This window comes from Pecten maximus, chromosome 15 (assembly GCF_902652985.1).
Source record: "Pecten maximus chromosome 15, xPecMax1.1, whole genome shotgun sequence".
In the NCBI taxonomy this organism is placed as follows: Eukaryota; Metazoa; Mollusca; class Bivalvia; order Pectinida; family Pectinidae; genus Pecten; species Pecten maximus.
Genome location: NC_047029.1, coordinates 23,469,083 through 23,484,989, shown reverse-complemented (window position 1 = coordinate 23,484,989; position 15,907 = coordinate 23,469,083). Strand labels below are relative to the sequence as shown.

The window sequence follows — 15,907 nt, the reverse complement described above, 5'->3', positions numbered from 1 at the left end:
ATGACGATGCATTACGTCTCATTATCGTTCTAAAATCGGTTGTGTACGATGGCCGACAAGAGCCTGGCAAAATGAAATGAAAAAACTGTAACACTTTTTTCAATGGTACAGTTTTTTCATATCTTTTTGTACCATAGAAAAGTGTACCATGGTACAAAAAGATGTGAAAATTCAAATCATTTTGTACTATATGTGTTACAGAAAGATTATAAACTACTTAGGAAAAATCACAGCTTACATTCACATGTTTATGTACCAAAAGCCGGTATCAGCCGGCAAAATGATGTGAAAGGTTTTGTACCGCGTTACACTTTTTTCATTTCTTTTTGTACCATTTTTGGTACAAAAAGATATGAAAAAAGTGTACCAAGAAAAAAACGTTACAGTTTTTTCATATCTTTTTGTACCATCCGTGGTACAAAAAGATGTGAAAAAACTGTGCCATCAGAACATCGGAATGTCGTTATCCAACACCATGACCAGGGCTGACCCCGTATAGCAGAAGGTTTGATAACACCGTCACAACAAGCCGCAAAGTTTATTAATCACTTCTGAGGACACAAATCGAGTCGAATCTTTAGTGTAAGTATTGGGGTGTACCTTAGGGGCTAAAAATTATTAAATTAAACCTGTATAATGTCGTCATTTCTATTTTAGAGATAAACAATTTAACGATTGAAAATACATTACAGCATTTCTCTAATAGTCTTACAAAATATATATATTCCTCGATGTCTTCTGTAAAACCAACTTTATTTTACGAGTGGGGCTAATATTTCGATATTTGGGCATTCATGAAAAATATCAAAATATTAGTCACATGAGTGAAATACATTTGGTATTATTGAAGATGCTGTTAGATATGCTGTTTATTACATTTTCATAGCAAAATATATCGGATCATCTTTTAACTTTTTCCATTTTCCACTTTTATAGAATGATTAATTTTCGATATTTCACTGCTAAAAGCGTAATAACGAAACCCATCGTTGTCTATAGTTTCTTTTACTCGAGAAGTTTTTATTACGTAATAAAATTGATGGTCCCATTTCCCCAAAACGGGCCCCATCGGTGTCTTTAGTTTCTTTTACTCGAGCAGTTGAGGCAGATTGGATACATTGACAATGTATGTACAACTAAATCGTCACTGGAAAAATTATTAAAGACGTTATTTTTAAAATGAAAAGTAATTTAAAAGTTAAAATAGACAACTGACCATTTTGCAGGCCCAACATCAATATACATGACGATTGGATCATCCAGTAGCCAGACATTCTGGATACTAATTGGCAGGCTATGTGATGACAGCTTTATCTGGGAGTCATTTGTCAAACTCAGTAACCCTTATGACTGGCCGTTTCATATGTTTCTGTACCATGGCTGTTTTCGGCCGCTTTTTGGTACAAAAAGATACAAAAGCGACTGACTCATTTCAACTCCGCTTTCACATCTTTCTGTACCATACAATGGTACAAAAAGATGTGAAAAAAATGTACCATGAAAAAAAGTGTTACAGTTTTTTCATTTCATTTTGCCAGGCTCTTGTCGGCCATCGTAGTTGTGACAGAACACAAACAAAACATGTCAACATCGCTGTCAAATGTCGCTGCTAGTAAATCAATTATTGTCTACCTCACCTCGCTAACACTGCAAACCAGGTCAAATTATGTGGAACGCCAGGTTTTACCCTCAGTCAAATCAAGTGATTATCTTCCTTCTTTCGGGAAGTGACACTCTAGCTGGGACCATGAGAAACATGGCGCGACCGATTTGTTTTCATAATTTTACATGCATTGGGCTATAACACACACTGGGGTGTTCTAGTATATCCAACGTGGCGCGCTAAGGCCTAAATGTGCATACGACCCTGGTGTATTGTAATTTTGGGTTTCCCGCAACAGGGTCTAGCTTTTATCAGTTATTGCATATAGCCGTAGAGATAAATCATTTCTAAGTAATACTGATATCATTCCGATTGAGATTGGCTTGATAAGGCCCAATTTCCAGGAAGCAGGAACGATACTAGGTACGTGCGCTGAAGGCTCAGCACAACCCACTAGACACGGACCTGTAAGTACCGATAAGGTAATACAATACACAAGGTGCACAATTAGTTGATAGTGAACCGGTTTACGATTGGTCATGTATGTATAGCTGCAGAGTGAAAGCTGGCTTATATAGTGGATTCATACTTCACGATAAGGACATATAATGTGTTAATTCCTGGATTTATAGGAATTGTTATGTGTATGAAGTTGACGATCCGCAGTTGTTTTATCGCAGGTAATATTGATCTAAATCTTACTTTGTGAGATAATGTTATGAAATATCTACCACAGTTAAACATACATTTTGCAACATTACTTTGTTCGCCACTAAGATGTATCACTCCGATACTATACAATTTACGTCCAGTCAGCGATGGATTGTATTTTAAAATTCAGCTTATGGTCACATTTCACGGACAAGCTGTACCGAATCCTAAACTCTGCTTCCGATATCTAAAGATTATTTTTTTAACTGCTGTAGGAAAATAGTAAGTGAAATATCATCCCGAAATACACATGTTACCCGGCCACTAAGCATTATACTCTATATATAAATGCATATATCAATCAAGTGGAAAGATAGATAACTCTTAAATCCCTGGTAAAAAGTTTGTTTATAAATGTGTAAACATTGTCCTTGTTAGTCATATACCAGTGGAAACCGGTTCCCTCCCGTCCATTTCGTACGTAAGTTACACCGAAGATAGACAGCGCTCAAGTGGTTTCTTTCCTAGAGGGAAGTTGATCAAACTTCACAAATCACAAAGAACCATAAAATCTCTATCTCGGAAAAGTTCGAGTAACAGGGTTGTTTCTTATTAAAACATTACAGTGTAATAGCTGGCCGGTCGGTAGGGACATGTATTGCTGTAGCAATACTCATTATGTTTGTTTTTTATTTGTAGAAAAAATGCCAATACCGGAAGGAAATGTGTATTCAACTGGAAGGACTGTATTGAGTTTAAAATGGCCTTTATTTGACGCTGATATACCACGAAATACAACGGAGGAGCTTGTGGATGAAACAATTGCAAAACCGGATATAAACATTACCACAGACACGAGCAAGTGTCTTGGGCCCTTAAGATCTCGCACTATGGAAATTTGTAAACCTCGAAAAAAGAACAGGATTGAAAAAAAAAAGTTACCACTGTTCTTTCCGTGTTCGATCCTTTTAATGTTTTTCGCAGTCCTCTCTATATCTACTGCAGCGGAGCCTTTTACAAACTGCACATTTGAAAACACTGTCTGCATTAATCGTGAAGATATGAGGCACTTATCAAATGGTGGTGTTATAATAAGGGACACGGGACAAATGAGAATGCGCATCCTAATGGAACATGGACGTCTTGTATTTAATATGACCCTACGTAATGATCAAAGATCAGCGAACAGCTTCAGTGATGGCGGAAACAACGAACCAAACGAAAACGAACCATCAGATGTGTCAGAGGCCACACAAGTGTCACACCCTAACACCATGAACAATCATACAACTGTCCCCGCTCCGGATAGCCTTGCTGTTAGTGAACAAATACACAACAGGTCTGTTATTAAAGGTAACATCAATGACGTTGGACCTGAAGATTATCTGCAGGACGAACAGAGAGGGGATGAAACGGAAGACAGTTTGGAACCTATTCATCAGCTGGCCATTTCCAACCGACCATTTTCCTTCCAAAATCAACATCTGGTTGACGGTCCTGCATTGAACTATAATGTTACAGAATCTTCTGAAGAGTGTCAGCGAAATATCTCTGCAAATGTTCACGGTGAATTAGTCATCAGCGGGCAGCGTCTTGCTGACACTGACCCTACTCAATCCTCAACACTGGACACCTGTCCTGGTGTTTCTGAGGAGGAATACCACCGAAGACCACAAGACAGCAGCATGTATCCCCACCACCAGATGTTGATATCTGGACGTCGCGAATCTCGCGAGTTACAGGTTCAGGACAATAACCGAGGTTATTTGGACAACGATGAATTGTCCATTGACGATAAATTAAACATACTTGGTATACAATCCGGACGCAGTGAGTCGCAAAACATGGAGTGGCACGACATGAATCAACATCATCATCGAATGCTGATATCTGGTCGACGCGAGTCTTGTGCGTTACAGGTACAAGGCAACCACCAACGGTATGTGGACAACGCTGAATTGTCCATTCAAGACCCTTCGAACACTCGTTGTATACCATCAGGACGCAGTAAGTCGCATGACATGGATCAGCACGATCGAATGTTGGTATCTGGACGCCGTGAATCTCATGCGATACATGTACAAGACTACAATCAACATTATATGGACGATGAATTGCCCATTGAAGATACATCAAACAGCCGGGGAATATTAGTAATCACAGGGCAGAGCTCTCCCGATGATGAACGTGAATGTGATGCGGGAGCTGGTCCTTTAACACGAGACCAAACTCGTACAGCGGTCAGTTTGTACCATCCCACAGATGAAAGCAATGAAGGATTCAATGGTCAGCATGGTGAGTTGGTCGTGACTGACCGTTACCGTCAGCCGGTTACAATTACTGATACACACCAACTTCTGGTAACGAATCGTTCTCCAGGAATGGATCCGTACTGTCCTGCCAATCGAGCAACAACATTGGCAGAGATAGCCGTGAGTGGTCAAAGTCAGTCTCCAAACCCCATGGTATCGGTCGTATACCGGAATCCTCTTTTACGAGACAACCCTAACGCGCCCGTTGCCCGCCATGAAAATGGAAGCGATATCGGTGGTGTTGACATGGATTAATTGTGATGGTGGAAAAATCTATGTAGTCTAGCTGTTATATTGTAAATATTGACATATTGTTTTATAGGATAGTAGAGATCGCGGAAATCAAATCATGGTATATTTAATAGAATATACATTTTTTGTATAATACTTCTGTAGTCTTTATAGTATTATCGTTATGTTTAGCAAAGTAACAAGTTTAAAAATTGATTTCAGAGTCATATATCTCGAGTTCGTGAGATATCATTAAATCTCTATCTGAAAACTCTACAATGTTTAAATCATGTCATTAACTAGCTGCTGCTGCTGCTGAATGATGATGATAATAGTATAACTCCTAACCTTGATACTGTTGAATGATGTGCGAGTTGTTGCAATTATCTTTTGTTTTTGATACAATTAAAACAATAATTTCATTATCATTATTTTGACAGTGTCAAGTCTGTGCTTTTATGTATTGTTACAGGAGACGGACAACTCCTCCTTTTTGACGAAACTTAATATACATAATCAGTATAACATGTGGTTGTGCATCCCACTTTTTTGGAGTAAAACTTCCGAAATGCGAGTAAAAATGATTATATCTGACGAGTTAAATAGCTCACAGTCATTGGTCATTTGAGGTCAAATGTCACTTTTTTTCGAAATTAGAGCTGGTCCGAGGCATAAAGTGTTATTAGTCCCCTACCGGTGAAACCAGCGGGACTATATGTTTTGCCTGTGTCCGTCAGTCCTTCCGTCCGGTTAAAAGTTTTGGTTGAAATTTTATAATGGCACACCATTCACTTAATAATGGTATAAGGATGTTGATTCTTTGCATAGACTTTATGTGTGTCGCATTACTTTTGTACAGTTCAAAATGATTTTTTTTTCTTCAATATTATTGACTTAACTGTTAATGCTGTATTCTTTAGGTTAAAGTTTTATAGTGGCACACCATTCACTTAATAATGGTATTAGGATGCTGATTCTTTGCATAGAGGTTATTTGGGTGTGTGGCATTACTTTTGTACAGTTTAAACTGAAACAAATAGTTTCATTTTTTGAAAATCTCGGCATATTATGAACTTAACGTTTTTCTCTGTATTGAATGCTTTACTGATATGAGATTCTTTTGGAATAAAATCAGTGTACTACTATAATGTGCTATGCAGAATCATGTTTATATTTCAATCTAAGGCTTTTATTACACATTTCGATTTAAATGAAAATAATTCACTTTAGATTCTTTTACTCTTTATACAGTAGACTTAATACCTGAATATCTTTCAGGGGCAGGAAACATTGTTTATTCAACCCGATAAAGTTGAATTTACACATTGTTTGGAGTGAACTTATTTTCATAAAATGATCATGTTTCAGTTTTGGCTAAACATTTTTACTAAAATTTAGCTAAAGGTTTAACTTGGGGGCAACGGTAGGGGACATGTATTGGTTTAGCAATACTCACAGAATGCTTGTTTCACCTGCGTTCATTCAACTAGGTATACTTATGTATTTTTTTTTTTTTTTAAATATTTGTCCGCAACCTGAAATATTCTTGCTGTTGTTCTGTTGGGAAAACTAGTTTAATATATCCATTGAAGTTAGAAATAAATGGGTAGTAAATAGGTGCACTCCTAGGTTAGGCAGGGGACTTTGTATTGCTGTTGTATTACTATCCATCCTTGTTTCGATTGCGATCATGGCTTTGTTACAAAGAGGTTACCAACCAAAATTGGGCTTGGTTCAACCTTTAATAAATATATAAATATGTAAAAAGAACTGTCAAAAAGTTGTATACAAAAATGACTGTGGAAACCGTCATTTTGCATAGCTGTAATCTAAATGAAACTGTTTTCTAAATACTGTTTATCCCTGGTAGCAGCCCTCATCCACGTATCACTAGAATACTTTATTTGAAATATTATCAATAAAGTCATGACGATCTGAACTATTGAACTGATGAATAGTGACCATGGTTAAAAGCCTGAAGAAACAACATGACTAAACAAAAAAAAAAAGCAAAATGGGATTATGTGATAATTCTATCGCTCAAACATATCGTCACGGTAGTGTGGAGTCTTGTTGTTCTAAGGGGAGATAATAAGCAGTCAAGCAATTGAGAAAGGGGCAACAAATTGCAGTTAAATAACAAGGCACAAATGCCAAATATATCAGTACTCTGGTAAACGGATTTATTCATTATAAACTGAATTGATATAAATTCACAGGAGATTTATCTCCGATTAAATCAGAATCTTTATATTTACCTGAAGCTTCAGCTGCTACAGCAATTTCACCCAGATAAACAACATATCCTTTGTGTATATCGGAATGATGTTTTTATTAACATCCCTTTTTGCGTAATCGTACAAATAGTATGATATGCGGAAAATCAGGCACAAAGTGTGACATATGAAAGATATGGCGGGTGCAGTGTATTCCACATCCGGCTGTTTTTAATACATCACTGCTACCAGTAATTATATCCAGACAATTGTAAATTGTTTGGTAGTAAATTAGGCGTCAAATTGCTGAAAAGAGTCTATTAGAGCGGGTATTAAGGTGAAATCAAGATTGGGGGGAAAAGCACACCAAAAACACACATTGCACAATAAAGAGATTTCCATTGGTTGTAATTTTGGCTCCATATCAAGTTTAGTCTGATATTTTTTTTGCCTATTCTATACCAGCTTAAGGATAAAAAAATAGACAAATTCCGTGAGCTGAGTATTGCGAAAAATCTGATGACTGATAAAATTAATGTGTTGGCATGGGAAACAAGATTTGAGTGTCAATAAGTATGTACATGAAGTTTATCACGAATAATAAAATCTCCGGAATATTAATGTAACTTTTAGAATCACTCTCTCGAATGATCTTATATAGCTACCTGCCGTGCACCTGTACACAATATGACCTACCTTGACCACACGTGGTACGGCAAGATGCACGTGCCCCATACAAAAAAGTTGCCACCGAAGTTACCGTAATGTTTTCTTTGAGTTTTAATGTACTACACTACGACTTCAAGACACAAAGCTTGCATACATTAACACACATACACAGTTTATAGCTTCCTTTTATTAACACACATACACAGTTTATAGCTTCCTTTTATCATTTTATATTTAATACACTAGAAAAAAATATAATTGATTATTACAGCTCTAAGAACACTAATCTTTTAATGTCATTCCCGTCAGTTCTATTTTGTAATTTCTTTTCTTTTCTTATTGTATGCATGTCCCATTATAACAACCATACCTAACATGACCATGAATGTTGTTTGTGTCCCCTATACACACGTTCTCTTCTACCCTGACTGTTGGTGTCTCTTATACATCCGTCCTTACATGATCCTGTCTGTTGGTATCCCTCTATAAAATTCTCCGTAAAGACCCCTATATACCCATATTTATATACTATCCTGGCGGTTTGTGTCCCCTAAATACCCATTCTGATATATGATCCTAGATATTGGTGTCCCCTTTATACCCGTCTTTTACATGACCTCGGCTGTTGTTGTTTCCCTATATACACACATGTACCCATATTTATATACAATCCTGGCGGTTTGTGCCCCCTTATTACATATCCTTATATATAATCCTAGCTGTTGGTGTCCCCTTCATACCCGCCATCATATGACCCTGGCTAGTGTTGTCCTTTATACGCCCTGACACAGTTATGATCATGACTTTTAGTGTGCCAGAAAAATGTCATGCATATAAATACATTTTGCAAACTGCCTTCCTTCTTGTTGTTTTAAAACGGTTGACAACCATTAAATTACACTTAATTTCGTCAGCAGGATGTAATAGTAATGATAGCCCTCCGAGCGATTTATATGAATTATAGATACCGTTTTGTACATTTTAAATTCTTAAAACATATGAGGACGGCTGTATAAGACAAGTGTAAGACTGTGTAAGACAAGAAAATAAAGCCAAAAATAAAGCACAATCAGGAAAGTAAGGCAGAAATTTCATGTTTTGTAATTGGGACCAGTCAATTTAAAGGTAAGTCTTTTTGACTAGCTAATATACAGCCTAGGGTTAAAAGACAGACACACATTTTCAGTTGAAAGTTATGGAAGCATCATTATCTCAAATGCTAATGAAATTGATTTGTTGGCAGGTATTGAAACTGATGATACGAATCATGAAATCTAAATAAAATGTTACAATGGGCGTCATTGTCTAAGGCTAGAACGACACTTTAACTACCTACCCGACACCTGCATACCATGTGACCTATTCACTTGTGGTGGGACACGTGCAAAATGTATACATCTTTATATATATACTCCATACAGCCTGATGAATATTTATTTCAACATGTACCCAGCATATAAACCATACACGACAAAAGAATTTGCTATAGGGAATACCAACCAATTGAATTTTTTTTTTTTTTTGAAACAGCCCCTGTGTACAGAAAGTTGAGCCAAGGATATCATTTCTGGCAGCCACTGATTGGCCAGTATGTTATGATTTTTTTCCCAAAAGTTCACGTTATCATAATTAACAGGTAAACATTTATGATTTTTGAGAATTTTTACTGCGAAATTCACCCATTTTCAAAATGGCTACCCTGGAGAAAATTTGAGCTGAAGGATCCAACTTTTTTTGATCAAGTGTTATATCAGACCCTAAACTTTTGTTATAAACCATAATATTGTCATATTGAATTCAAGAATTTGAATGAAATACTCCAAAACGTTAACACTAAAGTCTATTGGAAAACAATTGGTTTGTTGGTCCCTTATATAATAATCCTCTGCTATCCACAAAATAAAGAAAAAAACGAAATTATCTTAATTTGAAAATAAGTATGAACCAGCGCGAAACAAGCGTGAAATAATCCCATAAGGATAATAAACGTAAGATATAATTATTCAAAATTACGCATTTGATATCTGAACCACGAAAGAGTTTATAGCAGTATCGTTGGAGTGATATACAGGTTAATTTCTTTAAAGTTTTAGCAACTTTAAAAACAGAAAACAATCTCATCAGTTTACACAAGTTTATACGAACAAAAACCACAAATAGTATGATGCGTATCAAATAATTGATATTACAAATACTCACTAATCGTGTAATGTGTCGACACCAATAGGTCAAAATATTAATCATTAATTATATTGTATTGAAATAAATCACACGTAAAAATCATACTTACGCGTGAAGATCCTCATTCGAACCGTATTCCACAAGTAAATCATTGGAGGTACTGCAGTTTAGATACTACATCAATTGTTTCCATTTGTCTACCTTAATCATTGTAGTATCAAGTTAAACACACGTCTAATTTCGGTAAACAACATTTAAAACTATGACTATATAGCATTATATATTTATTTTCCCCTTTTCAGCGATATTCTTCTTCACTATGGTATATATTTTATATGTTTGCCTCTCAAAACTATCATATTTTTCTTTTTCATGTTTTAGCAGTAGCACGCGACAGAGGACATCTCGACATCTCATTATCAATACCTCACTCCATCTGTTAGTGTTATTATTATTTTACCAATTAGGACGTATTTCGAGATTTATTCAGATGATTAAGATGTTTGTTCTCTCGTCCTATTGTATGAGTTAGATATCGGCTTTTATTTGACACCTGTCAGATGACACAGATAGGGCCCTATTTAGATAGCAGTTCACATCCAACTGTCGCCAATACAACTCTTCTGGTTAACACCATATCGCCAAATGTTTGCCCAAGATTTCCACCAAACTGTACTTTTTGAAGAAGGTTTTTATACCATGGAATAAACGGAACTTCACAGAGCTGTCGTGTTTGTAGTACATGTTCGTTGCCGGAGTAGAACCACTGCTACATCTGGCGCCAATGTAGGGACCATGTACTACACCCATACCCCTGCGGTTGACCAGTTCATGACGGAAATGGACATGCATGTGTTTGTGTTTCGCTGTTCGCGTTTGCTGGTTTTGATCGACAATTAGATGCTTTGATACAAAGACTCGGGTATGTATGTGGTCTATAGATGCCATGAACGTTTGAGATACACAGTTATGTGATTGAGATGTAATATCTGAAACTTCGTTTGATTGCTGTGATTTCGACTTGTTCACTCATATGTTGAATATAGCTTTTTCCACTTCCGGTTATATTTGTTTACATCCGGTACAAGTGTTACACTTCATACAGTAATCTCTTTTGCCGATAGCTGATTACTATTACACATTTTACACATTTGATCATATTCGCTGTTTTCGTACAGAGCTGTCTTATACCATCAGCGATTTCCCCGCTTATTGAAGCTGATATTATTGTGAATTTACATATATTTGATGGATTGATTCATTGATCGTGGATAGTTGGAAAAATATACTTGTATGATTGGTCAATTAGGAATCAGTCTCAACCTTTTTGATTAATTTGAGCTGATTACTGAATAATATTGATTACTTGCAAATATTTTGAACATTTATATATATCAAGTATGGTATTTCTACTCGATTTGCTGAGAAAATTGACTTAGATGTTTGCGAGTTTCATGACAATATATCATATCTTATGTACATTATATTGTTGATATTATCATAGCATATATGCCAAGTACCTGTATAGTTTATATAGCCTCTATACTAGTTGTCATGGCTACACCATCTAAAGGAGATCTTAATCTCCCGAAGCCTCAGAAGTCGTCTGATGAGAATCCGTTAAGAGCTATGGCATAGATTTTCAACAAGTTATCGACGACAGGTGCCCCAAGATGAAGATTTCGAGAAGGTGCAGAAACAGATGTTTGAGTTCCTAGTCTCCAAAGATGGCCTACCTAAGGTAAAGATTGATCAACAAGATGGTGCTGGTTCTGGTTCTGGTTCTGGTCGAGACAACTCTGCTGATGCGCCGCCCCCTACTACGTCATCTACACTTGATACTCGTTTTTACAAGCTGCCAACATTTTCTGGAGAACGTGATAAGGGAGACTCTTCCTTTGACATGTGGCAGTTTGAGGGAAGTATCTGGTCACAAAGGAGATGCCATTGATAATTATGAGGAACTCTGTGTGGTTATCCGATCAATAGAGAGGGCACGTGAGAAGACAGCAACAGCAAAGACAGCTAGCACAACACCAGACACTGCAGATGGAGATGATTTGAAAGCCATGGTCAGCCAGCTTACTGCTGCCATTAAGAGTTTGGAGCAGAAGTTTGAGAAGAGACAACAGCTTGATAGGAACAACAATCAGAGACAGAGACAAATGCTAGAGGACAAGGTTTTCCTAACCAAGGGAATGGAAGACGCACAAATCAACGAGATAGGTCTGATTTGATTTGCTGGAGATGTCATCAGCCATGAAACACATTAAAGCGAGATGTGAAGCAGTTTTACCAGGAGATTTAAACATCGAGCCACCTGCCCCACGGGACAGACGGTAGGTGCTGATGTAAGCAGTCCCGGGATATCAGCTACTGTTGATGTTGCGAGGACAAGTGAGTTGGTAGGAAGTTCCAATGAAGTTGAAGTTAGCATTGAGGATATGCAAACCAACGCACTTTTGGACACAGGCGCGACTGTTTCGACAATCAGTGAAGTTTCCCTTCAGAGACACTTATCTCATCTACCTGTGCAACAGTTAGATAGGTTTGTTAAGGTGGAGTTTGCTGACGGGGAGCAGTTGCCATACAGTGGATATGTGGAAGCCCTTATCACGTTTGATGGTTTAGGGAAGACAAGGGAGGTAACCTGTCTTTTATTGGTAGTTCTTGAGAGTCTGTTCAACTCGAAGGTTACTTGCTGATTGGAACCAACATACTTACCGTGTTGATAGATGACTGTCTACAGGAGCATGGAGTCAGATATGCTCAGCATACTAATATAGCCACGCCATGGTTTTAGCTTTCAGGTGTTTAGCTAATCGGAATCGTGATTTGATGAGGAACCAGAATGTTATTGCATTGGTTAAGAACATCAGTAAGTCCAGGTACACCTTGAAACCAAACTCTACTTTGACAGTTAAAGGAATGCTAGACAGGAAAGTTCTGTATCCACCCACACGCGCTATGGTTCAGCCGTCACCTAGATCTACATTACCAAGTGAGATTGACGTCAGCCCATCTTTAGTTTCATGTGACTTTGAGTCCAGCAACTGTGTAGATGTGTTGTTATCTAATGTTACAACACAGACCTATGTTATTCAGCCTGGTGCGGTCCTTTGTGAATTACAGCCAGTAACTGTTCCGGAATTCACGGACAAGATTGATCTCTCTCAATCAGTTGTCGCTGGAGATGAATTGCAGGCTGGGATTGAACTCATCAGGAGTTATGAGGATATTTGTTCCCATGATGACAACTACCTTGGATGTACCAACCTGGTGGAGCACAGTATAGAGTTGTCAGATAGCTGACCTTTTAAACAACGACATCGCAAGATACCGCCATCGATGTATGAGGAGGTTAGAACACACTTGCAACAGTTGTTGTCTGCGGGAATCATTCGACCAAGTCACAGTCCTTTCGCTAGCAACATTGTTCTAGTAAGGAAGAAGGATAACGCTTTACGCATGTGTATAGATTTCAGAAGATTGAACAGTGTTACTGTTCGCGACTCCTATGCTATTCCTAGGATCGACGATATTTTGGAGTGCTTGTCAGGATCGAAGTTCTTTAGTAAATTTGATCTCAAGTCAGATTGCCATTGAGGAAGAACACAAGAAGAGAACTGCTGTTACAGTAGGGCCACTTGGTTTCTGGGAGTTTAACCGCTTGCCATTTGGTTTGACAAACTCACCTGCAACTTTTCAGAGGCTCATGGAACAAGCTATGGGAGAATATAACATTACCATCTGTCTAGTTTACATTGATGACCTGATTATTTTCGCCGAGACTTACGATGAACATCTGGATCGATTCAAGAAAGTATTTCAGCGGTTGAGAGAGAGTAACCTGAAGAAGTCTCCGAAGAAGTGCGATTTCTTTCGAGACCAGGTTACCTATGTTGGACATGTGGTTTCAGCGAGAGGTATTGAGCCAGACCTCTCCAAAATTGAGAAAGTACGAGATTGGCCGGAACCAACCAATGCTGAACAACTTCGACAGTTTCTCGGTTTTGCCGGGTATTACCGGAAGTTTGTTCAGAACTTAAGTAGGATGGCGAGGCCATTCAACGAATTGCTTCCACCTACTCGGACTAAGAAGTCTAAGAGAGCTCAACAACCCAGTCCACCCCCGTTTATGTGGCATGAGGATCAGACCAACGCCTTCCAGAAGTTAAAGGACATCCTGTGTAGTCCTGTAATGTTGGCATATCCGGATTATTCATTACCATTCGAGCTTCATGTTGATGCTTCGTCTCATGGATTGGGCGCGGTACTGTATCAGCGGCAGGATAACTCCCTCCAACCCATCTACTATGCCAGCAGAGGAATCAGCAAGTCAGAGTGGAATTACCCCACCCACAAACTGGATGATTTTTTAGGACTGAAGTGGGCAGTGTCGGATAAATTCCACGATTATCTCTATGGGAGGACTTTCACCGTTTATACTGACAATAATCCGTTACATACTCACTAAGGCAAATTTGATTGCAACAGGTCATCGTTGGCTCTCAGCGTTGTCTTGCCTACGACTTTGATATCAAGTATCGGCCGGATAAACACAACGTAGATGCTGATGCATTATGAAGATTTCCCACACCAGCTATGACTGAGACAGTCGAGAACCAGGGACATACAGAGAGTGTTTCCTCACTCAGTATCCAAGCGCAAGTCTCTTACCCAAGATGAGGATTCTTTGGTGGAAAGTGTATACATGTCTGCTGATGCTATCGATGCAATGGAAGATGATGTACAGGAGGTACAGACCATGACAGATTTGGAGACGGTTGCAGTCTCAAGATCCTGTCATCAGCCAGTTCTTACCATTTATTAGACGAATTCAGAAGCCCACCAAGAGGGAGATACCTTTCAATCCCCAGAATGCAACAATGACGAGAGTATGTGATACATTGAAGATTAAGCGTGGTGTGCTTTATAGATGTGTGCAACATGAAGACTTCAGCGTTGACCAGTTGGTTCTTCCCTCATCGATGAAAGAGAAGGTTCTTACTTACCTGCACATTCATGTTGGTCATCCCGGACGGGACAGAACCATATCTTTGATACGGGACAGGTTTTTCTGGCCAGGAATGGTCAAAGATGTAGATGAATGGATGAAGAAGTGGCCACGTTGTGTTCTGAGGAAGACACGAACATCACAGCGAGTGCCACTAGTCAGCATTGTGACAACACAGCAGATGGAACTAGTTTGCATGGATTACCTTACCTTGAAGACTAGTAAAGGAGGTTATTCATATGTCTTGGTGGTCACATATCACTTTACGCGTTATGCAGAGGCCATATCAACGCGCAACATGTCAGCCAGGACTACAGCCGATGCCCTCCTTGGTTATATCCAGCATAACGGCATTCCCCGACGGTTCATTTGGGTGAGGGAGCTACTTTTTGCGGTTAGGTCATACGCCACCTTTGTGATACATTAGACATCCAGAAGTCTCGGACATCACCTTATCATCCGAGTGGTAATGGTACATGCGATCGGTTCAACAGGACCCTGATGGACATGCTTGGAACTTTGGGTGAAGATCAGAAGAAGGAGTGGAAGCGGTGCATAAGGTTCATTGGTGTTTGCCTACAACTGCATCCGCCATGATACCACCGGTTACTCACCCGTTGAGTTATCGTTTGGGAGACAACCTAGACTACCTATTGATTTAGTGTTAAGAGTTTGAAGGAACCTGTGAATACTGTCAGAGTGCCAGAGTACGCCAAAGATTAAAGGAAGCGCATGAAAAAGTATTTCGAGTTAGCTAACCGGAAAGCTAGGGAAGCTCAGCAGGCGCCTGGTTCAGCTGAAGCTTTCTCATTCAAAATCAGATCAGTGTGGATCTGGAGTTGGCATAACACTACAGGAGAACAAGGAAACCATCTGCCCATTCAGAACTTTATAGCCTCCAGTGGCCATGCCCCTGGGGTGTTTTTCTGTCACTGTAACAGTGTTGCGGTGACTCGCTATCAGATTCAGCAGTTTTGAATAAGGCTTTGAATGTGATAGGCATTCATTCAAGTGGCTACATGGCTAA

General features: G+C 38.7%; 1 protein-coding gene across 1 annotated transcript; it reads left to right on the top strand.

Moving 5' to 3' along the window:
* The first annotated feature begins 14,752 nt into the window (after positions 1-14,752).
* Positions 14,753-15,307, top strand: LOC117343325 (uncharacterized protein K02A2.6-like). Its single transcript, XM_033905667.1, has one exon. The coding sequence runs from the start codon at positions 14,753-14,755 to the stop codon at positions 15,305-15,307; it is 555 nt and encodes a 184-aa protein (XP_033761558.1).
* The last annotated feature ends 600 nt before the right edge of the window (positions 15,308-15,907 follow it).

Excerpts from the sequence above, each read along its gene's own strand:
- LOC117343325 (XM_033905667.1), top strand. The coding sequence starts at position 14,753 with ATGACGAGAGTATGTGATACATTGAAGATTAAGCGTGGTGTGCTTTAT.